The 24,999-nt window shown below is 54.1% G+C and overlaps 3 protein-coding genes across 5 annotated transcripts in view; 1 reads left to right on the forward strand and 2 right to left on the reverse strand.

The window, feature by feature from the left end:
• KLC3 (kinesin light chain 3) overlaps window positions 1-2,448 on the reverse strand; it is a 19,191-nt gene extending 16,743 nt beyond the window's left edge. The window contains exon 1 of the mRNA XM_077848496.1: window positions 2,353-2,448. The gene's annotated coding sequence lies outside the window, so the exon portion shown is untranslated. The remainder of the gene's footprint in view (window positions 1-2,352) is intronic.
• CKM (creatine kinase, M-type) lies at window positions 1,252-10,135 on the forward strand. 2 transcript variants are annotated; one of them, XM_077848498.1, is made up of 8 exons: window positions 1,252-1,410; window positions 3,622-3,833; window positions 4,299-4,453; window positions 4,914-5,046; window positions 7,437-7,608; window positions 8,465-8,588; window positions 8,895-9,084; window positions 9,614-10,135. In XM_077848498.1, exons 2-8 carry the CDS (start codon window positions 3,641-3,643, stop codon window positions 9,790-9,792), a joined length of 1,146 nt encoding a protein of 381 aa, XP_077704624.1. In that variant the 5' UTR covers window positions 1,252-1,410; window positions 3,622-3,640; the 3' UTR covers window positions 9,793-10,135. The 2 variants fall into 2 exon arrangements, with proteins under 2 accessions (XP_077704624.1, XP_077704627.1); XM_077848501.1 differs by lacking the exon at window positions 1,252-1,410.
• A 2,870-nt stretch (window positions 10,136-13,005) lies between these two features.
• Window positions 13,006-24,999, reverse strand: part of MARK4 (microtubule affinity regulating kinase 4) — a 30,042-nt gene continuing 18,048 nt past the window's right edge. The window contains exons 13-18 of one of the 2 annotated variants that reach the window (XM_077848532.1): window positions 21,805-22,022; window positions 19,474-19,577; window positions 16,908-17,186; window positions 16,672-16,751; window positions 15,744-15,788; window positions 14,163-14,357 (exon numbers count right to left, since the gene is read on the reverse strand). In XM_077848532.1, coding sequence (XP_077704658.1) covers window positions 14,293-14,357; window positions 15,744-15,788; window positions 16,672-16,751; window positions 16,908-17,186; window positions 19,474-19,577; window positions 21,805-22,022 — 791 coding nt within the window. In that variant the 3' untranslated portion in view covers window positions 14,163-14,292. Of the gene's footprint in view, window positions 14,358-15,743; window positions 15,789-16,671; window positions 16,752-16,907; window positions 17,187-19,473; window positions 19,578-21,804; window positions 22,023-24,999 lie in introns of both variants that reach the window. The other variant, XM_077848531.1, reaches the window with a different exon arrangement.

Raw genomic sequence — 24,999 nt, forward strand, 5'->3', positions numbered from 1 at the left:
TCTCTAATAAATAAAATCTTAAAAAAAATTGTTGACATGATACATGCCTTCCTATTCTAGTCTGGTTCCTTTTAGTTCTCTGGGCCTGGAACAAGAACTTTGTCACTCTGACCTTGGTGGGAAGGGACAGTGGGTGGAGAGATCAGGGGCTAAGCCCCAAGGTAAAGTTTTCTAAGCGCCTCCTCCCCACCAGGAATCTGGGGAAAAGACAAAGAAGGGCCCCTTTCCCTAGATCAGACCCCTCCTGCCTGGGAAGAAACCCGGGAGACCCGAGAGGAGGGAGGAACCCCGGAGGGCAAAGGAAGGTGTCTTCTTGGTTGTAATCCAGGGTGCTCCCTGGACTTGTGCTACAATCGGGAAGGACTGCGCTCCCCAACCCTGGAGGTCTCCGTGGGCGGGGAGCTCCTGCTCCGTGGGGATCTGCAGGCCTGTGAGTCCAGGGTGCCCAGCCCCCTTCCCCTGCGGGGCGGTCTGGCGGCTGCCCTTGTAACGAGGCGAGCCGGGGACACCCGACACGCGGTTATAATTAACCCAGACACGTGGCGATCCCACCCCCCCAACACCTGTCCCTGCCTCCCCCCAGCCCCAGCGCCTCGGGTCTAGGTCTCTGCAAAGGCGACATCGAAGCGCCCTCTAAAAATAAGCTCCTCTCCGGGGTGAGTCCCTCTCTGTCCCCTCCGCCGCTGAAGCGTCCCAGGGTCAGCCGCAGGGACTGGAGTTTGAATCTTCTCAGCTCAGGCAAGACTCAGTTTCCCTCCCACTCACTCACAAGGAGGAAAGTGCGTCCAAACATGGATTTCTGGGGTCAGGCAGTTCTGCCTTCAGACCTGGGCCTTGGCCAAGGGTTCCCCATAGTTGGGTGACAACAGGCAAGTGTCTGGAATACCAGATACCTGGCTCTCGTGGGACTGTTGCAAGGTTTCCCCTGGGGCCCGTCTCAAGACCTAACTTTTACCCAGGTCAAGGCCACTGGGGTCTGAGGAGAGGCCGGGCCATAGGAGGGGCTGGAGGGCCAGGGGAGGGTGGCTTCTACGTGCCTGGGACGTCCCCTGGCATGGTCTCGTGTCCTGGGCAGGGGGCCAGCTGTCCTTGCCAGCCCGACTCAGCACTTGGTCGGGGAATCAGCTTGATGGGGGGCGGGTGGGGATCTGGGCTCAGTCCCTGGGGCGGCCCATACAAGGCCCGATAGGGCTGGGCGCAAGGCGTGCCTGGGCTCAGGGTGGGCACCGTGCCCGGACAGTGAGCTGGAAGGCTCAGCTGCCTGCCCTCCAGCTCCCTTCCCTGGGGGCAGCCCCTCCCAGCCAATAGCACAGCCCGGCCCCCCTATATAAGGCCTGGGCTGCGGGCCCTTCCTTTGGGTCAGTGTCACCTCCAGGATACAGACAGCCCCTTTCTGCACAGCCCAGCCAGGTACTGATGGGGGTGGGAATCAGGGTGGGGTCCAGATCAGGCCAAAGTGTGGGGGGGTGCATGGCACCAGCAGCCGATCTGGTCTCAGGAGCCTACCCCATATCCTCCTACACAGAGGAGGGTCAGTGTGTGGGAAGGTTGACCCCGTGTCTGGGAGTCCCCTCCACCTGTGAGCCCCCCTGCCTCCCACAGGGTCTGTGGCACAGGGTCACGGGAAGGGATCTTGGAGACAAAAGGAGTCCTGACAGCTGCCAGCTGTCCCCCCTGCAAGGGGCTACAGGCTGGGCCCGTGTTCATGATGGTTTGTCACCAGAACTGGGCGCCACAAGCCGTGGGAGGTGTCTGTATGTCAACTGTCGTGGTTTGCAAGAGCAAGCACTGTGGGTTCATTGCACTTGCAATTCTGTGGGTCCCTGTTGCATCCCACAATGGTGTGACCTTGTGTCTGACTTTCTGTAGCTCCTGCATGGGTGCCTGTATGTTGGGTGTGTCCCTGAGCTTGGAGGGATGTGTGTGTGACTCTGTTTACTGTGTGATCTGGGGGTTATGGGGATGTGTGTGTGGGTGTGTGTGTGTGCTTGTGTGTGGCTCTGGGGCTCCCCCCACCTTGCCTCAATGCCCTCTGCTAACATGTTCCTCGCAGGGTGGGGTGGGACACCCTGAAGTGGGGGGCGGTTCTGGGCTGGAAGCCCTGGAGCCCCGAGGCCTGGATGCGTGTCCTCCTGGCCACCCTGGCCCACCTGTCTCCGGCCTGCTGACTTGGTGCAAGTGGAGCCCCTGGAATGTGGGGGGTTGGTGGGGGAGGAGCAGTCTGCCAGATTCTATAAATAATCCCCAACCCTGGATAGTAGCTCCAAGGATCTTTCGTGAATTCCATCCGCTCCTGGCCTGATGCCTCAGCCTTCAGCTCGCCTGGTCCCGATTCCCTTCCCACCGTCATACCTGCTTCCCATCCCTGGGGCCGCGGAGTGAGCTCCCACGCCGACCACCACCACCTCCTTCCTGGGTCCAGTAACGGCAGCCACCCCCTACGGAGCAGGCCCCAACTCCATGTGAGGGCACGTGCTCAGCCGGCCACGTGCCTGAGCCAGAAGAATCTTCTTGGCAACCCCTTAGGCCAGGCTCAGTTCACAGGCGACAGAGGCTCAGAGAGGCTGAGCACCTGGCTTGGGGTCACACAGCAGGAGAAATGGCAGAGGCAGGATTTGAACCCAGCTCTGCTGACTTCAGCTGCTGGGCTTTTTTTCTCAACTGAGCCCTGCAGGAGAGTGGTCAGCAAACAGAGGTGGGGACGGCCACGCAGCTTTCCCTTCCACCCTCCCCCTCATCCCTTGACCGAGCACCCGGGACCCTTCGTGGAGAGAGTGTCCCTTCCCTGCTTGCACACATGTTCCCAGCAACGCCCTCCACCTTCTCCCCGGCTCCTTACCCAGACTTTTAAAGTAATAGCGACGAAAATTGTAATAATAGCTAAGCAAAATACAGCTTATCGTGTGCCAAGCGCTTTACATACATGAACTCCTTGAAGCGCCCCCGGAGATGAGGGTTACTATGACCTCCTTTGTACATACGAGTAATCTGAGGCACAGAGAAGTTAAGCAAGGTGCCCAAGGTCACACAGCTTACTGTATGTGACAGAGCTGGAATTCAAACCCAGGCTATCTGATTCCAGAATCTACACTCTTATCCATGCCAATATTACTGCTCCATCCCAAAGGCTTCCCCCTTCATCATTCAGCTGGAGAAGCTGTCCCTAGCAAGGTGACTCGTCTGGGGTCACCCATCAGGGTGTAGCAGAGCTGGGATCTTAACCACAGAGTCCTGATGCATCCTGTCAAGACACAGGGGCTCAGAGAGGGGCCCCTTCTTGTTCCAAGTCACACAGCATATGAGTCAGGACTGGCCATCAGGGCAGCCCAGGTGGCTCAGCGGTTTAGTGCCGCCTTCGGCCCAGGGCCCGATCCTGGAGTCCCGGGATGGAGTCCCATGTCCAGTTCCCTGCATGGAGCCTGCTTCTCTCTCTGCCTGTGCCTGTGCCTCTCTCTCTCTCTCTGTCTCTCATGAATAAATAAATAAAATCTTCTAAAAAATATTAAAAAAAAAAAAAGGACTGGCCATCAGGTCTTTCTGACCCCAACACCTTGTCCTGGTCCCTTGCTGGTCTCTGCTGGATGCGGGATAACCTTCTTCGCCCCCCGCCCCACCCTCCAGGCCCCCCCACGCCGCCACCATGCCGTTCGGTAACACCCACAACAAGTTCAAGCTGAACTACAAGCCTGAGGAGGAGTACCCTGACCTCACCAAGCACAACAACCATATGGCCAAAGCGCTGACCCCTGAAATCTATAAGAAGCTGCGGGACAAGGAGACCCCATCCGGCTTTACTCTGGACGATGTCATCCAGACAGGTGTGGACAACCCAGGTAAGCCTCCTTGGTGGAGCACGGACAGGGGCTTGGATGGGCGGGCGGGGCTGCCTGCCGGGGACTCTGTTTCCCCATCTGGGAAGATGAGGATCTTTCAAGCCTCTTAGGATCTATGGGAGCTGAGAATCTAATATATTTCGAAAATTTTTCAGGGAAGAAAGAGTCCGTGATCTGGGGGCTCTCAAGTAGTAATATTTTTAGGACCTTGTAACTGACCCCCGGAGACTCTTTCTCCTTTGCCCAGATGCCACCTGGACCTTTCCCAGCCTTCCCTCCCCATCCTCACAACCCTCAGTCTCTGCAGCTCCGACTCAGGTCTCGAATAAACCCCTGCTGACCACACACGCACACACACACGCACTCACACATGTGTGCATGTGCACATACAGTTTCTATAGGACCAAGGAGCCTGGGTCTTCCTTGCTGGGCACAAGCGCCTCTGACCTTACCCCAAACCCCCAGGTCACCCTTTCATCATGACCGTGGGCTGTGTGGCCGGTGACGAGGAGTCCTACCAGGTGTTCAAGGATCTCTTCGACCCCATCATCCAGGACCGGCATGGGGGTTACAAACCCACCGACAAGCACAAGACTGACCTCAACCATGAGAACCTCAAGGTCAGCTGCCCAGAGGGGAGGGGAGGGATGGGGAAGAGAGGGAGGATGACGGAGGTGGGAAGGGATGCTCCAAGAGGCAGAGATGGAGGGCAGGAGGGACAGAGAGGCATGCAGGACAGACAGGGAGACCAGGACACAGCGGGGGAGACTCAGTTGGGAGGAGAGACAGGGAAGAGATGAAGAGAAACCGGATGCGGGACAAAAATGGGACGGGGGAAAAGAGATGTATGGAGGAAAGGGGCAGATGAGAGGCTGGGAGAAATAGGGAGGGAGAGGCCGAGAAGGGAGAGGCCGAGCCAGGGTGGCGGTGGGAGAAGCCAGTGGGCAAGGAGGAGCCGAAGGAAGTAGCAGAGTCAGAACTGGGAGCCCTGGGTGGGGGGGCCAGGGAGGACATGGGCTTGCAGTGGAGGGGCGGCTTGTGGGGGCCGTGCCCAGCCCTGACCCCCCTCCTGCCCTCCAGGGTGGAGACGACCTGGACCCCAACTATGTGCTCAGCAGCCGCGTCCGCACGGGCCGTAGCATCAAGGGCTACACACTGCCCCCCCACTGCTCCCGGGGCGAGCGCCGGGCAGTGGAGAAACTCTCCATAGAAGGTGAGAACCCCACCCTGCCCACCACTGGGTAAATCGTGGGTGCTTGATGAGTGACAGCTGGCAGCATTACCCCTGCTGGAAGTCTGGGGGCGCTGTCAAGGCACCCTGAGCAGATCCATGCAGACTTTCAATTGCACCAGGGTCCTGACCTCCATCCATCCATCCATCCAACCAGCCAGCCAGCCAGCCAGCTAACCAGCATTTACGGTTGTCATGGTCCTGAGTAGGGGGCCGGGGCTCCCATGATGAATAAGATGGACAAGGTCACTGTTTTCACAGAGCTGTCAGCCTGGTGGGGAGATAAGAGGAAACACAGAAACCAAGAAAAGAATGATTAATTCCAAAATGCCGTGTAGCCGAGAAACAAGGGTGCATCATAGAATGGCTGGGGGGAGCTCCCTGAGAAAGGAGGAGTTGATTGACAAAAAGGAGCCTGAAGATTTCCAGGCAGGTGGAGCAGCAAGTGCAAAGGTCCTGAGGTGGGGAAGTGTGTTGGAGGAAGAGCAAGGAGACCAGTGTGGCCAGAGCTGAGCAGACCAGGGGAGGAGATGCAGTCAGAGGAGTATGGGTGGCCTGCTTGTGCAGAGACTTGTGGGCCATCAGGGGGGCTTTGGCTTTGACTCTGAACAGATGAAAGCCATGGGAGGATGGTGACTGGAGTAAGTTCAGACTTACATGGGCAGTTTCCTGGCTGTTGAATAGGGAACAGACTGTGGGCAAAGGTAGGAGCAGAGAGGCTGTAAGGGGCAACCACAATGGTGCAGGCGTGGGGTGAGGGATAGGCAAAGGGATGGAGAGAATGAGCGATATATTTGGGAGGTAGGATCATCAGGACTCGCAAGCATGTTTGTTCTAGTAAACGTCTAACAACCAGCTCTTAAGAAGAAAAAAAAAGCCCCAATTTGTAGCGACTGCCAGTTTCCATGGTATAAATTCTCCTGCCACAGCCAACTTTAAACTATGAACATGATATCATAGAGAGATGGGAAAAGATACACATCATTACATACTATTCCCACCAAAGGGATAGAGATGAAAAAAGCTTCAAGAACATAGATAATAAAGATGTAGTAAAATAATTAGGAAGTGATAATTTTGGATATTTATAACCTGTGGCAGTGTTTTGACTTTATGTTTTATTTTTATTTATTTATTTTTGAGAGAGAGAAAGAGAAAGAGAGATAGAGAAAACGGACAGAGGGAGAGAGAGCATCTTTTTTTTTTAAAGACTTTATTTATTAATGAGACACACAGAGAGAGAGAGAGAGAGAGAGAGGCAGAGACACAGGCAGAGGAAGAAGCAGGCTCCATGCAGGGAGCCCAACGTGGGACTCGATCCCTGGTCTACAGGATCACACCCTGGGCCGAAGGCGGCACCAAACTGCTAAGCCACCCGGGCTGCCTTTTTTTTTTTTTTTTTTTTTGAGAGAGAGAATCTTAAACAGGCTTCACTCCCAGTGCAGAGAACCTGACTTGGGGGCTTGATCTCACAACTCTGAGATCAACCTGAGCTGAAATCAAGAGTTGGATGCTTAACCAATTGAGTCACCCAGGCACCCCTTATTACCTGTGTTTATAAAATAATTTATTTTATTGTAAGTTTATATAATTTTTTAAAGTAGGCTTCGTGCCCAACATTGGGAGTCACATGCTCTACTGACTGAACCAGCCAAGCGGCCCCAGATAAATTATTTTTATTGTACTTTATTCTTTAAGATTTTATTTATTTATTCATGAGAGACACAGAGAGAAAGGCAGACACAGGCAGAGGGAGAAGCAGGCTCCCTGCGGGGAGCCCGATGCAGGACTCGATCCCAGGACCCTGGGATCATGACCTAAGCCAAAGGCAGATGCTCAACCACTGAGCTACCTAGGTGCCCCAATAAATTATCTTTAAAAATATAGTATATAATATGTGATACATAACATTATATACTACACTATATTAAAATGTATAACATGTATATAAATACATATTGTATATTGTGCATATATACATAGTAAACATTTATTCTACATATGGATATATACAAATACTATAAATGCTATTTTATAATAGTTTTTCCTGTTGGCTCCCCAAAATCCTAAGATTTTGATTGTCTGTCTTCCAGCCAGTCGGAGGGGCTCCAGCACACTGCTGGTCATAGGTGGATAGGATGTGAAGGTCAGGGAAAGGGCAAATCCATGTTTCCTGGCTGAGCACGTCTTGGCTGCTCCCAAAGCCTGGGAGAGGTCGCAAATTTGGGTTTCATCCTAGTGTTCAGGAGCCATTAGGACATCCACGGGAGCATGCCCCAGGCTTGTGTGGGCAGCAGGTTGGGGTCCCCAGGCCTCCACGCCCAGGTTGTGGTGGAGCAGGTTGCTGACCACTGCCTTATATGGCCCCTCAGCCCTCAACAGCCTGACAGGCGAGTTCAAGGGGAAATACTACCCTCTGAAGAGCATGACCGAGCAGGAGCAGCAGCAGCTCATCGACGATCACTTCCTGTTCGACAAACCCGTGTCCCCACTGCTGCTGGCCTCAGGCATGGCCCGAGACTGGCCCGACGCCCGCGGCATCTGGTGAGTTCCCCACCCCACTACCCTCCCTGTTCCTCCACCAAATCCAACGCCATAAAAACAATTATGTTTCCAGATGCTCTAGAAAAATGACCTCACCTTCCACCCCTTTGTGACCTCGGGCACAATATTTAACATTTCTCTGTCCTGGTTTCCTTATCTGTAAAATGGAGAGCACAGTAATTGAAAACAGTGTCTGGTATATAGTAAGTGCCCAACATCTTGGCTATTAGTTTTATCTTTTATTGTTGCTAGTTAGGTTTCTATGAACCTTTGAATCTCTGATTCCAATAGTCAAAGATTTTCAACGGTTTTTCAAAACTTAGGTTTCAGATGATTTGGAGAGTGTGAGTTCTAAGATATACAGATGGGATGATTCTAAGGTTCCAAGATTTTGAGTATTTTTAGGTTCTCGGATTCCACTAGTTCCAGATTCTGTGATTCCATGGTTTCAGACCTTTCCACATCTTAATGGTTTATGGTTCTAGGACTCTGTTTCTGAGATGTCGCAAGGTGATGGGAAGATTGGTCTTGAGACTGGATGTAGGGTTTCCAAGACTTATCAATTCTGATTCCCAGTTTCTGTTTTTCAAAGATTCTGAGATTCTAATAGTCTGTAATGTAATGCTATCCAAAAATCTAGGACCCTGAGAGTCCTTGATCCTAAGATTGGCGATTTCTCAGATCCTGTGCCCTTAGGGTCTCCAGGGGTAGAGCTTCTGAGATTTTGAGGTGCCCATGCCACCACCTCGCACTCCTCAGGCCCGCTGCCCCCTAGCGGTGGGTGTGTTTGCGAGAGGCCAGGAATGGGGTTGCCACGCGGAGCTGATGGGTGGCCTCTTCCTGCACCCCACCCTAGGCACAATGACAACAAGACCTTCCTGGTGTGGGTGAACGAGGAGGACCACCTCCGAGTCATCTCCATGCAGAAGGGGGGCAACATGAAGGAGGTCTTCCGCCGCTTCTGCGTGGGGCTGCAGAAGGTGGGTAGCGGGCCCCTTGGGGCGGGCCCCTGACTCCCCCTGAACGCCCCGCCCCCCGGGGCAACCCGGCTCCACCCTCCACCCAAGCCCCGCCCCCAAGATGACCTCAAGCCCCGCCCCGCCAGCATCCCGCGGCGGCGCCCGGGTGGTCCGGGCTCATCCCGGGCGGTTTTGCAGCCCCGCGGTCTCGGAATTCCCCCCACTACCCACGTCCTCACGTCGTGTCGCTCCCAATCCCGACGGGTTGCGGGAGTATTTGGGGGGCCCCCGCTGGCGCTGACCCCAGGTCCTCTCCCCTTACCTCAGATTGAGGAGATCTTCAAGAAGGCCGGACACCCCTTCATGTGGAACGAGCACCTGGGCTACGTGCTCACCTGCCCATCCAACCTGGGCACCGGGCTGCGTGGAGGTGTGCACGTCAAGCTGGCGCACCTGAGCAAGCACCCCAAGTTCGAGGAGATCCTCACCCGTCTGCGCCTGCAGAAGCGGGGCACAGGTGCGGCTCTGCATCCGCGCCCCGCTGCGTCGGGGGAGGGGCGGGCCCTTTGCGGCGGCGGGAGGGGAGGCGGAGCATCCACGCGAGTTCTGGGGTGGACGCGGGCTACTCCTCTGTGAGCCTCAGTTTCTTTCTCTGTAAATGGGTGTCAGCACGCTTTCTCTCATGGGACTCGATAGGATATCATGGCTATATGATATATATTGTGTCTGTCCCCTGCCCCTAGGGACCTCGGTCTCCCATCTGTAAAGGAGAGGATGGTCAGGATTCAACCCCAGGCAGCCTGGCCCCAGAGCTCACACAGCCACCACGCTGTATTTTCATGTTGAATGGTTGAGGTGTGAGGTACCTAAATTAGCCTGAGATGTGAACCTATGAATAGCCATTTAGGAGACTCTGAATGCCGTAACCTGTCACACCGTAGGCACTCAGTGCGTGCGGCCGTCTCAGCTGGCACGGGGGGCAGCATCCTGGGCCCCGCTTCCGCATCTCTGCTCCCTCCTTATGCCCCTGCCCCCTGCTCCTGCAGGTGGTGTGGACACAGCTGCTGTGGGCTCAGTGTTCGACATATCCAACGCCGATCGACTGGGCTCATCCGAAGTAGAACAGGTGCAGCTGGTGGTGGACGGTGTGAAGCTCATGGTGGAGATGGAGAAGAAGCTGGAAAAAGGCCAGTCCATCGACGACATGATCCCCGCCCAGAAATAGGCGTCCAGCCCGCCCGCCGCCGCCTGCTGGAGCCCCAGCCAATGGGAGGACTCGGCCCCTCAGAGGCCCGCCCCTTTCCCGCAGCTCCGCCCACAGGGGGGTGGGCCACCTGGGGGCTCTTTCCACCCACCTCGGAATTCCAGGTCCAACCAGAGTTCCGACCAATGGGCTTCGGCCTCTGAGTTCTGTTTGGCCAATGTAAAACCTCCCTCACACCTTCCTCTCCTTGCCCCGGAGCTCCGGCCACCACCAGGAGCTCGGGGTCGCGGGGAGCTCTCCAACACATCTGGAGCTCATGCTTTTTCTACACCCAAAGCAACAAATAAAAGCAATGGTGGCCCTAGCTCTTGTGCGACAGTTACTGAGCAAGAGGAGGAGGGACGTTTGCCCTCGGCTGCTGTGTGACCTCGAAGTGGCTTGCCCTCCCTGGCAAAGTTTAGTGTCCAGTCTAATGCAAAACTTCTAAGGTTCTATGAGGAATCCGAGACCCAGGGACGTGTGGCCCCTTCCAACCTCAGCTCCTAATCACGCATGCTCAGATCTCAAGCACAGGGTCCGCATGATGGGGAAATGTAAGCCAAACAAAATGCCTGAGACGTGAACTTGGCCCGCGGGTCTCCAGTTTGAGACCTACCGTGCATCTCATCACATACACTTCGTTGTATTTTTCACTGGCCTCCTGTGTGATCTCACTTCATCCCTCTATAGCTGTTACCACGCCTCTGAATTTCCCCTTCTGTGCTCAAGAACCTCCCATAGTTTCCCTCACCTCCTAGAAGGCACTCCTATTATTTGCGATTCTTCAAGATCAGACTTAAATGTGCACCATTCACTGAAGGCTCATCTTTCCAGTTCTTTCCCCGTTATTCTTCTATACACTCCTGCTCCTTACACCCTGCAATTCCCACCTTAACATCTTTGCCCATGCTCTTTCCTCCTTCGGACTAGGGCTTGGCTCACAGCATCCCCATGACATCTTGAGGGATCTAGTTTTGGGGAGTCCCAGGAAGGGGGGTGGGGCGGTGGGAGGGGCAGGTAATAGAAATCAGGAGACATCTGAACACGTTCCGGGTTTTGGCCACATCAATCACCTCTACTCGACCCAATATGCTGAGGCCTCCATCAGCAACGGCAGCGTGGTGGCCTCAAAAACAGACAAAAGTTTCAGAAGGAAATGTGAGGCAGAGTAAGTGGAAGACAGAGCCCCAGGGACCTGGAAGAGGGACTTTTTCAAACCTGAAGTCACACCGCGAAAGGGCCCTTAGAGATCAAGAAATGTACTCTGTTGTAGAGGGGGAAACAGGCCAGGGGATGTCCCTGAGAGTTCCTAGAGATTAATGGAACAGGAAGGCTACAAGAGAAAGAAAACCTGTCGGATGTCATGGTGTCCTTTACAATACTGTTCCCAAATGAAGAGCCCATCACCAACCCCAGCTCCACCCCCTACCCCACCCGAGGCCACACCGGCAAGCACGCCAGTGGGACCTCTGAGCCTAACCTGCAGTGCAGGCACCTGCAGCGACCGTGCCTGTCCTGCTTATCTTTACTCATCAGGCGTAAGTGCACCCCTTCTCTCCCCACCTTCTATCCATTCAACCTCCTCCCTACTCTCCTGACCAGTCTCCTTCCCTCCCTTTGCAGCATAAACCTGTCCCTGCCTCTCCCTGGCTCACAACCTCGCCAGGACTCCCCGGTGTCCTTGGAAGAAAGCCCGGGCCCCTCTCCATGTCCTTCAGGCTCCTGCCAACATCTCCAGCCTCTTCTCTCCCAGTGACTCTACTCACTGCAAATTATATGCCATTTGCTGTACTGTCGTTCCCCTGCCTCTCGGCCATTGTACAAGCTGTTCCGTCTGCCTAGAACACCAACCCCCTCCCCGCCGTGTCTAGCTCTCCCAGGTGCAGCTGGGCTGTTCCTCTTCCAGGAAGCCCTCCCTGGCTGGGACAGACACCCCCTTGGCCTATCCCCAGCCTCTGCCCTGCCTGATCACTGATGCAGCTGCCTCCTCCACTGGACTGAGCCTCACGAGGGCAGGGCTGGGGCTGCCTTGGTCACTACATCCCCAGCACAGGGCTGGGCACACAGGAACCCCCCCCCCCCCCCGGGCAAAGATTGAAATTTCCAGGCGGAGTTGGTTGTTTCCCACTCCCCAACCTCTGAATCAATAAACACTTTTCAGCAGATCCCTGTTCTGGCCTCTCATAAGACAGGAATGCAGTTCTGCCCCAGACCCTGAATTTTTCAACACTGACCACTCAGTCTCTACCACCCTTCATTTCTCACTCGACTTTCCTATGAAGTCCCAAGAACAGAAGACAAGGATTGACCCTACCATGCCCCAAGTGGGCAACTGAGGCACAGCAGACTAAGCCTCCTCCACACATACAACTCTCCATGGCTCTTAAGTGCCCTTGGATGAAAGCCCAGCTTGCTTTGACCTATGAGGCCCTGTGTGTACAAGCCCCACCCTCTACTGCTCAGCTTCATTGAGCTTCTATTCCCTTCCTCTGGCTAAGGACCCTTGGCTTTCCTCTCCCCTCTAAGTCCAGCTTAGGGAGCTGGTGGCTCCAGAGCAACACTGACTGGTTCGGGGACAGTCATGTGTTCTCTGGGCCAATAAGAGTCCATCTTGGGATTTCTGCCAAAAGTTCGCAATGAGGAACTTACTGGGGTGGGAATTAGGCAAAGGGACGATAGGTTGGAACTGCTGGGGTCATTTCTGCCATCAGGGAGAGCCAGGTGAAACTCTGGGGTGAAACTATTAAACTGCTAAATTCACACTAAAAAAAGCCAAGAGGAGATGGCCCGCTACCTGGATTCAGCCTTACCTGAAGTCAGGCACCCCCACACTATTAAGGAACATAAGCCAAATAACCTTTTTGCTTAAGTGTAGATGGATTATTAGTCCTAATACAGCATTTCTCTTGCTAATTCTCCACCAGCCCCCACACAGCACCCACATCGAAATTACCCACAGTTTTCTGAAGGTCTGTCATGCACTCTGACTCCCAGGCTTTTGCCCAGGGCATACCCAACACCCGGTCAACTCCTACTCATCCTTCAAAGCCCAACTCCAGCATCATTTCCCCAACTTCCCTCCCGTTCTCTTCTGGACTCCCCAGTGCAACAGTTTCTCCAGTGTTTTGTGTCAGAACCCACATCCCCCACAGACAGGGGCTCCTTGTGTCTCCGTGTCCAGCACCGGGCCTGGCATGGAGTAGGCACAGGTCAATGACTGTTTATTGAATAAATGTACTACTGGTGTAAGAAGTGGCTTAGAGTCCGCTATAACATGTGGGTGGGCACGTGAGTGAATGAATGGGGGACCGATATAGGAACTGGGGGCCTCGTGGATGAGGCCGAGTTCTGTCCTGCCCTCCACCATCATCATCCTTGACCCTCACACCCCCACTAGGCCCATTCTGCAGCTGAGAAAATTGAGGCTCAGAAAGGAGGAACCATTGGCCCAAAGTCACACACTGCCTCCTCCTCGTCTCACTCGTAGGTGAGGGCAGGGAAGGAACAGCCTGGGGTCAGCGTGGGGGAGGGGGACTCTCCTAAGTTTATTGGGCGACAGGCTGCAGGTGAGGGGGCTGACAGGAGGGGGGGTGTAATAACTTAAAAACCGGAGGTGACAGCGGCAGCTCCTCGAGAGATCTCTGCAGAGGGGAGGGGGTGGGGGTATTTACAAGGTTTGTACAAAGTGCCCCGCGCCAGCCTGGGGCAGGAAGGGGGGGTTCCAGCGTGAGGGGAGGGGTGGGGAGGGGAAGGAATCTGCCTCTCTGACCCCCCCCACTTCCAGCCCCCCCCTCCATTCTCCAGTCTTTAGGCTCAGCAACCTTTCCTACCCCTGCCCAAGGCCTAATTCTTGAGCTGCTGGGGGTGGGGGGATGGGGCGGGATGGAAGAGGTTCCTCAGTTTCCCTTTCTGCCCCTGCCCGGCCCCCAAAGTCTTTTCGGGTGCCCCTCCCCACAGGGGGAGGGGGGACAGGACCAGCTGGAGGCTCCAGGAAGGTGCCAGCTCCCCCTGCTCAGCCCCCTCCCGCTTCTCCCATGCCCGGGGGCCCATGGAGATTGGGCCACAGGCGGACCATCTCTGTCCCCACATCGGATTCGCGGAACCGAGGTGATGACAGAGGGGAGACTCCCCTCCCTGACCCCTCTCCCCCGGGTGGCAGAGGTGAAGGGGACGAGGGGGAGGAAGGGGAGGGGACCCGGGCCGTGGTGGCTCAGAGCTCGAGGTCGTTGGAGATGCGGGTGACGAGGGTGCGGAAGGCCAGGGCGGTGCCGGCCACGCGGCGGAACAGCACTCCCCGCAGGCCGGGCCGGGGCAGCTGGCAGACCTCCACTTCGAAGTGGGACAGGGGCTCGGGCCCGCCCGCACCCCCGTGCAGGCAGGCCAGCAGGAACGGCTGTGGCTGGCGGCAGCGGCAGCGGGCGGCCGCGGTGGCCTGGCGCAGGGCCGCCATCAGGGCCTCGGGCGGGCGCGAGCTGGTCAGCTTCACACTCCAGGGGAATCGGAGTAGCCGGGGGGCGGTTTCCGTTTGATCCCAAGGTAGATGGCAACTGGGGCGAGAACACGCAGCGGTCAAAGGCGGCGGGCGGGGGAGCGGAGAGAACGGTGCTCCGCGGCTCCCACCCGGACGGACTCCGCGCCGCCCTCTCACCCGGGGACAGCGACAGGCTCGGCTGTACACACCGACCGCCAGCTGGAGCCTCCATCTCCCAGTGCCCCCCCGGGTCTCTAAATTCCTGGAAGGGAGTGGAGGCGACGCGTGCAACCTCCTCCCATCGCCTCCTCCCACGGGGCAGCTGGAAATTTCTGGGGGCTTTTTGATTATTGCACTATCTTGGGATGGGGGTGCTGCTGGGCACGCTCAGGGAGGACACAGGTTCTGCGGTGTGTGAGAGGGCCCCGCACAACAAACGAATGTCTGGCCTGAAGGGCCGAGGGTGCTCCTCTTGGGAAGCATTGCACACCTCGTGCTCCTGGCTGAGGCTGGGGGCACTAAGCCTCAGCCCCAAGCTGAGCACGAGACTGAGTTCTGGCCAGTGAGAGCATTCCGCCCCCCTGCCTGCTGTGATTGGTTCAAAGAGGAGTGCTTGACCTGGTCCTACCAATCAGAGTATGCCACCCTTCTGGCCACAGGCGTTGGTTGAGGGGTGGACATGTGACTCAGTTCCAGCCAATGAGAGTCAGTCCTGGGACCTTTGGAACTGGTGGGGAGGTCCTTTATTTGCATAGGGAGCTTTACAGGGGGTCGTGTGGAACTGAAGCAGGTTGTGGAGGGACAGGGCCGCCTGCTTTTGTAAAGCAGTGTTAAGGGAATCCCACGGCGCCCCTTGGTTTTTGTACTGACTGTGGCTGCTTCTGCACGACAGACTATGGCGGACCCAAAACGGCAAGACAGAGATTACCTGGCCCTTGAAGCCTCAACTATTTATCATCTGGGGCTGTACAGGTAACCTGTGCCTGAGCTGTTGGCAACAGTGGTGCTTCGTTGGATGACGGGGGGAGGTGTGTGGTCATACGTGGAAGAGGCTGGACGTTAGGATGGTCAAGGGATGGTGTTCACGGATGGGGGGGGGTGAGGCACGAGAGGAACACGCAGAGGGGTGCCTGGGGGGCTCAGTGGTTGAACATCTGACTTTGGCTCAGGGCGTGATCCCGGGGTCCTGGGATCGAGTCCCACATTGGGCTCCCTCTCTGCCTCTTGCTTTGTGTCTCTCGTGAATAAATAAAATACAGTCTTAAAAAATAAATAAAGATAAGCGGGCAGAAGAAGGAGGGTCCGAGGGTGAGTTCAAAAAGCTGGCTTGGAGGATGAGGCTTAGGTCCCATCTGAAGGTATGGGGGTGGTGGATGGGGTGGTGTGGACACAAGTGGGATCTGAGGCACACAAAGGGGGAGGGGCTGGTGTGGCAGGCAGAGGGGTAGGCACATGCACTCACCTTGTGACCTCAGGTCCCCCGATTCTCTCAGGTTCGTCTGTGACCCTAGAGGGGGGAAGGGGAGCAGGGTGTCTGATCTGCACCTCTGGCGTCCCCTCCCCCAACCCACTGCCTCCAGGACTCTGGGCAGCCCCTGCCTCAGCCCTGGTCCCAGTCCCTCCCTGCTGGCTGGAGCTGGGCTGGGAGTCAGGATTCGAACTCCCTCTCCATGCCTAGCACGGGAACCCATTCTGAAAGGGTTAGTGGAGGTCAGAGGAGAGATACTGAAGAATTTGGAAGGCGAAAGAGAAAGGGGGTGGGCAGAGACAGGCACCTACATATAGAAGGACACGGACACACACACGCACCCCTCCTTCGGGCTTTGCTCAAATGGCACCTCCTTAGTGAGGCCTGTTCCATTTAAAACTGTACCTCCCTTCCCTGCTCTATTTTTCTTCTCTGTACGCTGTCTGGATCTCCGAGGAGAATATCAGCTCTCCCTGGGCTGGGATTTTACACATTCTGTTCACTCTATTCCAGGGTTTAAGAGAGTGCCAGGCACACAATAGGCGCTTGGTGAATAAACATAAATCATTGTCCAAGGCAATATTCTAAGCTCAGTCCATATATCATCTCATTTAGTCCACATGACAACTCTAGGAGGAAGGCACTGTTATTGCTATCTCCATCTTACAGAAGAGGAAGGCGAGGCCCAGAGAGGTTGAATGACTTGCCCAAGGTCACTCAGCAGAGCTGGGGTCTGAACCTCAAAGGTCTGGCTCCCGAGGCCAGACTACTGCTTATTAACAGCACATGGACAGCCAGACCCCACAACCAGTCCTCCTCCCGCGTGCACACGCTCCCCCCCCCCCCCCGGCCCCCTACACTCAGGTCGGACATGCAGACAGGGAGGCAGAGCCAGGGACAGCAGAGGCTGGACGGGACTTACTGATCTTGGATCCCTGGGGCAGAGAGGCGCCCGAAACGCAGCGGTTAGAGTTCTGCCGTTTAGAGGGATCGAGGGTAACCCTGTAGTGTGAGGGGGGAGGTGAGGGGTGACGGAGGAGGAGGAGATAGAGGAGGAGGAAATGATGTGGGGGTACAGGAGGCAGAGCAGAGCAGAAGACAGGTTAGGCCCCATTGCCCCCCACCCCACCCCTGCCCCCCACATCCCATGGGACTCACCTTCTGGTCAGTTTGGAGGTCAGCTTGGTGAAGAGGTTGGTGGTGGGGCGGGGCCGCCCAGTGGGCAGGGGGGTGGCCTCGTGGGCCAGCGTGGGAGAGGCGGGGGGCCCATTCTGCACACCCCCACCTCCCCCGCCCCCTGCCCTCCGGTCCCGGACCTGGCCACCGTGGAAGGTGCTGCGGATGGTGGAACCGCGTGCCAGGCGGCTCCGCTCCCCCGATGGGGGAGCCAGGCTGTGACTAGAGGGAGAGGCGGGGGGCACCCGTGGAGTACCCGAGCTGTGGGCAGAAAGGGACAAGTCAGAGTGGGGCCTTGAGGTTGGCCAAGGCCCCAGGTCCTCTGATTCTTTACTGTCTTGAGAACACAGTAAAAAACCTAGTTCTCAGAGACAAGGCTGCCACGTACAGCTGGGCAGGCTGTGTACTATACAACCCTAGCTATTTTACTGACTCTTCTTTCTTCCTAAGTCGGCTGTCCTTTAAACTGTCCTTTCTTCAAACCCTACATACCCCAAATGTATCCTAATTCTTCTCTCTCTGAACTCAGCAGTTGAATCGGTTCAAATACATTTTTTGATGAATCTCTTGCCATTTGCCATCCAAACCCCAGGAACCAAAGCAACTTTGCAAATACTTTGCTATCTGAACTTTCATTATTCAAACTTGGGACAGGAATAGATGTGAACATCAAAGGGACTTCTCATTACAATGATTTTTTGACAGGTAAGAAAAGACTCTTCCTAATTGTCTCAAGGTGTTGTGTGGGCAGTGGTGGCTCCTGCGTCCCAGGACCCTCCTCCAGACCCTCCCAGTCCTGACAGGCGGGGCCAAATCTACAATTCCTATCCTTCGGAGGACTCCAGGACCAGCCTGGATCTCAAAGAGGGAACCCTGACGGCGGCAGATGCCACTACCTCTCCTTCGGAATCTGTCCTCCTCGTTTTACTTTTAGTAACCAAACTTCTGAGCGTATGAGCCGTGCACACGGCCACCTGGCCAGAGACTACATTTCCCAGCTCCCTTGCCGTTAGGGCAGGTCACATGACTATTCTCTGGCCAATGGGATACAAACAGAAGTATTTTGTCCCATTTCTGGGTCAGGCCTCTAAAAAGAATGCAGCTTGCGCTCCATTCTTTCCATCCTTCTTGCTGGTTGAGAAATGGTGGCAGCTGGTGCAGTGGCCTCGGTGCCAGAGCTGGAGCTTCAGGTTGAGTTTGGCAGACTCAATCTGGGTCCTTGGAAGACCCTGCCTGCCTGCCTACCTCTGGAAGGCTCTATTGGAGAGGACTACACCTCCTTCTCACTTAAGCCACTGTACCTTGGTTTCTTTTTGATCTACAATCTAACTAATACACCGTCTCTCGACCAGAGCTGGAAGGCTATGCATTATAGTGTTTACAAATACGCTGGAATCAGTCTGGAATCTCTGCTCCTTGATTTGCCAGCTGTGTGGCCTTGCACAAGTTACCTAACCTCTCTGTGCCTCATTTCCTTAGCTGTAAAATGGAGGTACCAGGATCTACCTCACAGAGTTGTTAGGGGCATTCAGCCAGTGAACTAAGGCCTGGCATACAGTTCCTGCTTGATGAATACTCACTACTGTTTTTATTTAATGACCGTGAAATAAGCACTCACTCAATGAATGCCTTCTACGTCATGGGCCTCGTGCCAGGTACAGGACGCACCTGATCTCCACTGGATCCCTCTAACAGGGCCTAGAGGCAGAGAACATCAGCCCCATCTTACAGAGGAGGAAACAGAGGCTCAGAGACTTGCCAAAGGTCATCCTGCTAGCAGAGTGCAGAGGCAAGATTTGACCTCAGAACTTAGTAGCCACAGAAGCACTGCTCTCAACCACTCCATATCCTGTCCCCACCCAGCAGTAACCCGTGTTGATCAAGTGTTCCCTAGACCCCACCAGGACTCCTAGTGGGTGCGAGTGTCATTATCTTGAAGCCTGCCCCACTCCTGAACTTGAATCATGATGTGAACTAATTCATCCCCTGTGCCTTTTTTCTAAGTAGGCGCCACACCCAACGACCCAACGTGGTGCTTGAACCCACGACCCTGAGATCAAGAGTCACATGCTCTACCTTTGGAGCCAGCCGGGCACCCCTAATTCATCCCCCTTTTATGCTCCAGCCAGTCTGCACTGGTTTCCCTCCCCTGCCAGCTGAGAGAGACCGAACAGACTCAGGAAAGCTAGTTTGAAAACCAGCCAACAAGAGGATGTTGAAGCTGTGACATTCTGGGGCTTCTCTCAAGTTCTAAAAATTGATCATTCAAAAAAAAAAAAAAATCAACTCAGTTTCCCAAGGCTCGTAGGCGGAGAACAGGGCAGACTGCTTTCTTGGGGCCGATGACTAATTAATTAAGAGGGGAAGATTATCACGGGGGTCGGCAGTGGTGGGATGGGTAGGAGATGGGTAGATTCAGCCAAGGGAAGGGCAGACACACACTCCCCATTCCCCATGGTGCCCCCCTCCCCACAACAGTTATCATCTTCTATAAAGGAGGGCCCCGCTCCCCTACACCCCGCTCCCCACTACTGCCCCCTCTCCGTACCTATTCTCTTTGCCATTTGGCAACAGGGACGGGCGCTCAGCCCCAGGGCGTTCTGTGCAAACGTAGGTGTTTCTGCGGGTCATCATACTGGGAGGGAGGTTGTTCTGTGGGAGACAAGGCCAGGAGGAAGTGAGGGGGTGAAGGGACACCCCTTAACTCCCCACTTATCCTCCCGGGCCTCCCTCATTATAATCAAGGCAGGGGCCAAGGCTGAGTAGATGATGGTTTACTCCAGGAGAAAAGGGAAGGTAACGAGGCATCCGGGCAGCACAGGCTAAGAGTCATGGGGCTGAGACAGGGGTGCTGAGGAAGAACGGGTCAGGGGCGGTGCCTGGGGGGGGCAGCCTCACCCACTCTTCTCCCAGCTCTGTCCCACCTGGGTACAGTTCAGCCACGTCAAGCTTTTCGCAGCATACTTATTCATGGCACACTTGGTGTCTCCTCCTGGCCTTTGCACGCCCGGCCCCCCTACTTGGATATTCCTCCCACCTTTCCCCTTGACTCCCACCTATGTATCTTTCATAATATATCTGGCTGAGTCAGCTGCCTTCTTGGGGTCCCCACCCGCCACCTCGATCACTCTGTATTGTCAATATCTGTCCCCCTTTATCCGTCCCTACCCTGCTCTGGACTGCGAACTCTCTCAGGTCAGGGAGCGCAGGTGGAGGCTGCCTCCCCGAATGTGCTGGAAGTGATCCCTCATTTCCTATCCTCTGGGAGTTTCTTTAAGGTTGGTGTTATTCCTTCCTTCAGTGTTTGGCACAATTCCACTTAGAGTCAGGAATTTTCTTTCTGGGAAAGTTTTAAGCTATGGATTCCAGTTCTTGAACAAGAATATAAGACTGTTCGGATTTTGTTTTTTCTTGAGCCACTTGTGATTTGAAAGACATCTGTCCATTTCATCTAAGAGGTCACACTTATTGGCATAAGGTGGTTCCTGATACCTTCTGTCTTTTTGCATTGGGACAGAGTTTTCCTTTTCATCCCCAATATTAGTAATTCGTGGGGCCCAGTGATTGTTTTACTCTTCCTAAGAACTGGATTGCAGCTTTGGTGGGTTTCTCTAGCATATAGCTGCTTGTTCCCTTATTGACTTCTGTTATTTCCTTCCTTTTACTTTTTTTTTTTTGGAGGGGGCTTATATGCTGTTCTTTTTCTATTTTTTTTTTTTTTTTTACGATTTTATTTATTTATGAGAGACACACAGAGAGAGGCAGAGACATAGGCAGAGGGAGAAGCAGGTTCCCTGAGGGAAGTCTGATGTGGGACTTGAAACCAGAGCTCTGGCACCACGACCTGAGCCAAAGGCAGACGATCAACCACTGAGCCACACGGGTGCACCTTTTTTCTATCTTTTTAGGTATGGGTTTAATTTAACAACAACCAGAGCCTTCATATATTGAGGGCTTACTGAGCTGGACACTGTGGGAGGTTAGTTTATGTCTTATGAGAGCCTGACAACAATCCAAGTCCCCTAATGCACCCATTTCACAGGGTGGAAGACAGGCTCAGGAAGGGGGTCACACAGCTTGCCAATGCAACTCAAGCTCTGGCCTGTGTGGCCTCAGAGGACTGACCGCTTGCTTATGACCTGCCTCCACTCTTGTCTCTGATGGGGAGGCCGCTTTCCTTCCTCAACCTACTGTTCTGAGATGCTGCAGAACAGGAGGGTCAAGTACTACATTCCCCAGACTCCACTGCAGCTTGGGATCCATGTATGAACAGGTTCTGCCCACCCTTGCATTCCGGAAGATCTGGAAGATGGCAATGGGGTGGCAGTCACCTTCCTGTCCCCTTTGCCTTCTGCTTACATGGGCAAGGTCATGAGGTGAGGCTCTGGCTCAGAAAGGCCCCAGTCCCTCTTTTTAGACTTCCTGGCATCGTGGGCCCTTCTGGTAGAGAAATGTTTCTGAGCCTTGAATTACAGTCATGACCGCGTGTTCTGGAATTCAACCATGCTACGGTCTGCCCCGGCGGTGGCAGTTCCCTTGGCGGGTCAGTTCTGCTGTGCTGATGTGTCATTCCTGTGGGGTTGAACCCACTGCCTGCTGCACTAAGCCCTTCCTTCAACTTTGTAAGTACTTCCTTCCCTGTTTGAAATCCCCCTCCTGCCTAAAGCAAGTGGAGTGCTTCTTTCTGACACCGAATGCTAATTTATACGCTAGCATCCAGCGCAGGCTCAGGCAGAGAGAGCACTCAGATGTCTAAGGGATGAACGAATGAACAAAGAGAACAAGGAGTGCTGTGTGGCAGTCTGGGGAACAGGACGGGGAACAGCAGGGTCTGCAAAATGTGAGCCAGGCGGTCAGACCCCCAGCCCTGGCCACTCACAGGGGTGCTCGTGCTGTCCTTCCGCCGCTCTGGGATCTCTGCCTTGTTGGGGTTGTGGGCGCTGCTGACCATGGGGCTGGAGGGGGGCAGCCCCCGGCTCCCGCTTCCGGCAGCACTGCAGCTCGCCTTCCGGCCTGGCAGTCGCTCCTCCTTCAGCTCCGCGTCCCCGGTGCTGGTTGGGCTGCGCTTGGGGTGTAGGGGTGCGGGGGATGGGCCACCTGGTGGAGGGAGGGGACAGTTAGGGCTCGCGTCACCTGGAAGAGCCAGAGCCTACTCTGAGTGATCCTGAGAACCTCAGAATTCCTCACATAGGCTGCAAGCTCCAGTGTGAGCCATACTGACCCTATCTGTCCAAATGACAAATGTGCACCCTGACCCCCAACTCCATGTAAATGACATGATGCATGAGCAGGTTATTCACTGCATTGGTTTTTTTTTTTTTAAAGATTTTATTTATTGGGTGGGAGGGGAGCATGAACAGGAGGGGCAGAGGGAGAGGGAGAACCAGACTCCACGCTGAGTGTGTAGCTCAACATGGGGCCCGATCCCAGGACCCCAGGATCATGACCTAAGCCAAAGTCGGACACTTAACTGACTGAGCCACCTAGGCACTCCTCATCATGATTTGTTTTTAAGGCCAAAAGACTGAGAGCAGCCTAGGTACCCCTTTAGGAGAGGAATGGCTAAATGAAATTAAGCTATTTCTATACGATGAAATACTCTACAGCTATGAGGAGGAAGCTGCTTATGTATCTTATGATCTTTAAGACTGCAGAGCAGAAAAGGCAGGGCCTGTGGTCTAAGGCGTGCTGTCATTTGTAGAAAGGAAAATGTGTAGATCTCTACATTTCTATTTATCTACTTGCTTATGCGTGAACATCTTAAAAGGCTCTCATTTGTCTTAAAAGGTGAGAATATAGGCAGCCCAGGTGGCTCAGCGGTTTAGCGCCGCCTTCAGCCCAGGGCCTGATCCTGGAGACCTGGGATCGAGTCCCACGTCGGGCTCCCTGCGAGGAGCCTGCTTCTCCCTCTACCTGTGTCTCTGCCTCTCTTTCTCTCTGTGTCTCTCATGAATAAATAAACAAAATCTTAAAAAAAAAAAAAAAGGGTGAGAATATTGGGACGGCTGGGTGGCTCAGCGGTTGAGCATCTGTTTTTGGCTCATGGTATGATCCTGGAGTCCCGGGATCGAGTCCCACATCAGGCTCTCTGCATGGAGCCTGCTTCTCCCTCTGCCTATGTCTCTGCCTTTCTCTCTGTGTCTCTCATGAATAAATAAATAAAATCTTTTATTTAAAGATCTAAAAAAGAGAATATTACCTTATGGTATGTGAATATGTTAGTATTGTATTTATGCATCTTTATCTCTCTCTTTTTTTTTTTTTTTAACTTTTTTTTTGCGGGGGGAGGAGGGGTAGAGGGAAAAAGAGAATCTCAAGCAGACTCCTCACTGAGCATGGAGCCCAAGGCAGGGCTCAATCTCATGATCTGAGCTGCAATCAAGAATCGGATGCTTGGGGGCAGCCTGGGTGGCCCAGGGGTTTAGCACCGCCTTCAGCCCAGGGCGTGATCCTCGAGACCGAGGATCGAGTCCCACATCGGGCTCCCTGCATGGAGCCTGCTTCTCCCTCTGCCTGTGTCTCTGTCTCTCTCTCTCTCTGTGTCTCTCATGAATACATAAATAAAATCTTAAAAAAAAAAAAAAAAAAAAGAATCGGATGCTCGGGCAGCCGGGGTGGCTCAGTGATTTAGCGCCGCCTTCAGCCCAGGGCCTGATCCTTGAGACCCGGGATCAAGTCCCATGTCAGGCTCCCTGCAGGGAGCCTGCTTCTCCCTCTGCCTGTGTCTCTGCCAATCTCTTTCTCTCTCTCTGGTCTCTCATGAATAAATAAAATCTTTAAAAAAATAAAATCAGGCGTTATATTAAAGTATATTAAAAAAAAAAAGAATCGGATGCTCAAGGGATGCCTGGGTGGCTCAGTGGTTGAGTGTCTGCCTGTAGCTCAGGTCATGATCCCGGGGTCCTGGGATCAAGTTCCGCATCAGGCTCCCTGCATGGATCCTGCTTCTCCCTCTGCCAATGACTCTGCCTCTCTGTGTCTCTCTGAAGAAATATATAAAATCTAAAAAAACAAAAAACAAAAAACAAAAACCAAAACCAAATCTGGTACCTTGGAACATCTTAGGAAATTGTAGTTCTAGAGCCAGTGGGTTTAAATGCATTCATGGGGCTGAACTGCCCTTTGAACTGTCGAAACTTCTACATATTAAGTCCCCAGGAACCTCAATGCTCCAAGGTCCCAGAAGCACAACAAGTTCTGCAGTGACGGACACAGGGCACCCATCGACAATCCCCTGAGAACCTTTGGAACCCAGAAGGTTTCCACGTGGGTGTTAAGATTACCATGCTAGAACCAGAGGATGTTAGAGTCATAAGTTTCTTAGCGACTTTCTGTGCCAATCTGGCCATTTTATAGGTGGAAAAAGGAAATCCAGGGAAGGGGAATGGCTTGATCATCCAGATCCCACACTTCCTGCTCAGGACAGAGGCTTGAGTTTCCCCAACACCCCCCTCCCCATGCTAGTGCCTGTCCCAGAGTTAAGCATTGTGAAGCAGGGCTGCAAAGTCAGGGAGAGTTGGAGACCACGCTGGCAGTTCCTCCCACTGCTAAACACAGCGTTACCAAGTGACCCGGTCCATTCCTAGGTACCCGCCCAAGAGAAACAAACACATGCGGCCATACAGAACGTTGTACTCGAACGTTCATGGCGCATGATCCACAATCGCCAAAAGGTGAAATCAACACAACGTCCATCAGTTGATGAATGGAAAAACCACATGTGATAGACCCACGGAATGGAATATTACTGGGCCATTAAAAGGGACGAAGTGCTCGTTCATGCTTAAACGTGGATGAAAGTGTTATCCTGAGTGAAAGAAGCCAGACGCAGAAGGCCACAGCTTGTATGATTGCTCTTACACGAAATGTCCAGAATAGGGGAATCTGTAGAGATAGGGAATAGACTGGAGGTTGTCAGGGGCTGGGGTGGTGGTAGATGGGGGTTTGGAGGTCGATGGCTATCTAGGGCTTGTGGAGTTTCTTCCTGGGGTGATGAAAATGTGCTAAACTGAGTTGTGGTAATGGCTGCACAACTCTGAAAATACTAATACCATTGAATCGTCCACTTTGCATG

The sequence above is a fragment of the Canis aureus genome, chromosome 1 (genome assembly GCF_053574225.1).
Source record: "Canis aureus isolate CA01 chromosome 1, VMU_Caureus_v.1.0, whole genome shotgun sequence".
NCBI classification, from domain to species: domain Eukaryota; kingdom Metazoa; phylum Chordata; class Mammalia; order Carnivora; family Canidae; genus Canis; species Canis aureus.

Bases quoted from the DNA above. Each gene is read 5' to 3' on its own strand.
- CKM (XM_077848498.1), top strand. From the start codon at position 3,641: ATGCCGTTCGGTAACACCCACAACAAGTTCAAGCTGAACTACAAGCCT. The intron at 5,047-7,436 runs GTGAGAACCCCA...ATGGCCCCTCAG, and splicing joins GGAGAAACTCTCCATAGAAG to CCCTCAACAGCCTGACAGGC. The intron at 8,589-8,894 runs GTGGGTAGCGGG...CCCTTACCTCAG, and splicing joins TCTGCGTGGGGCTGCAGAAG to ATTGAGGAGATCTTCAAGAA.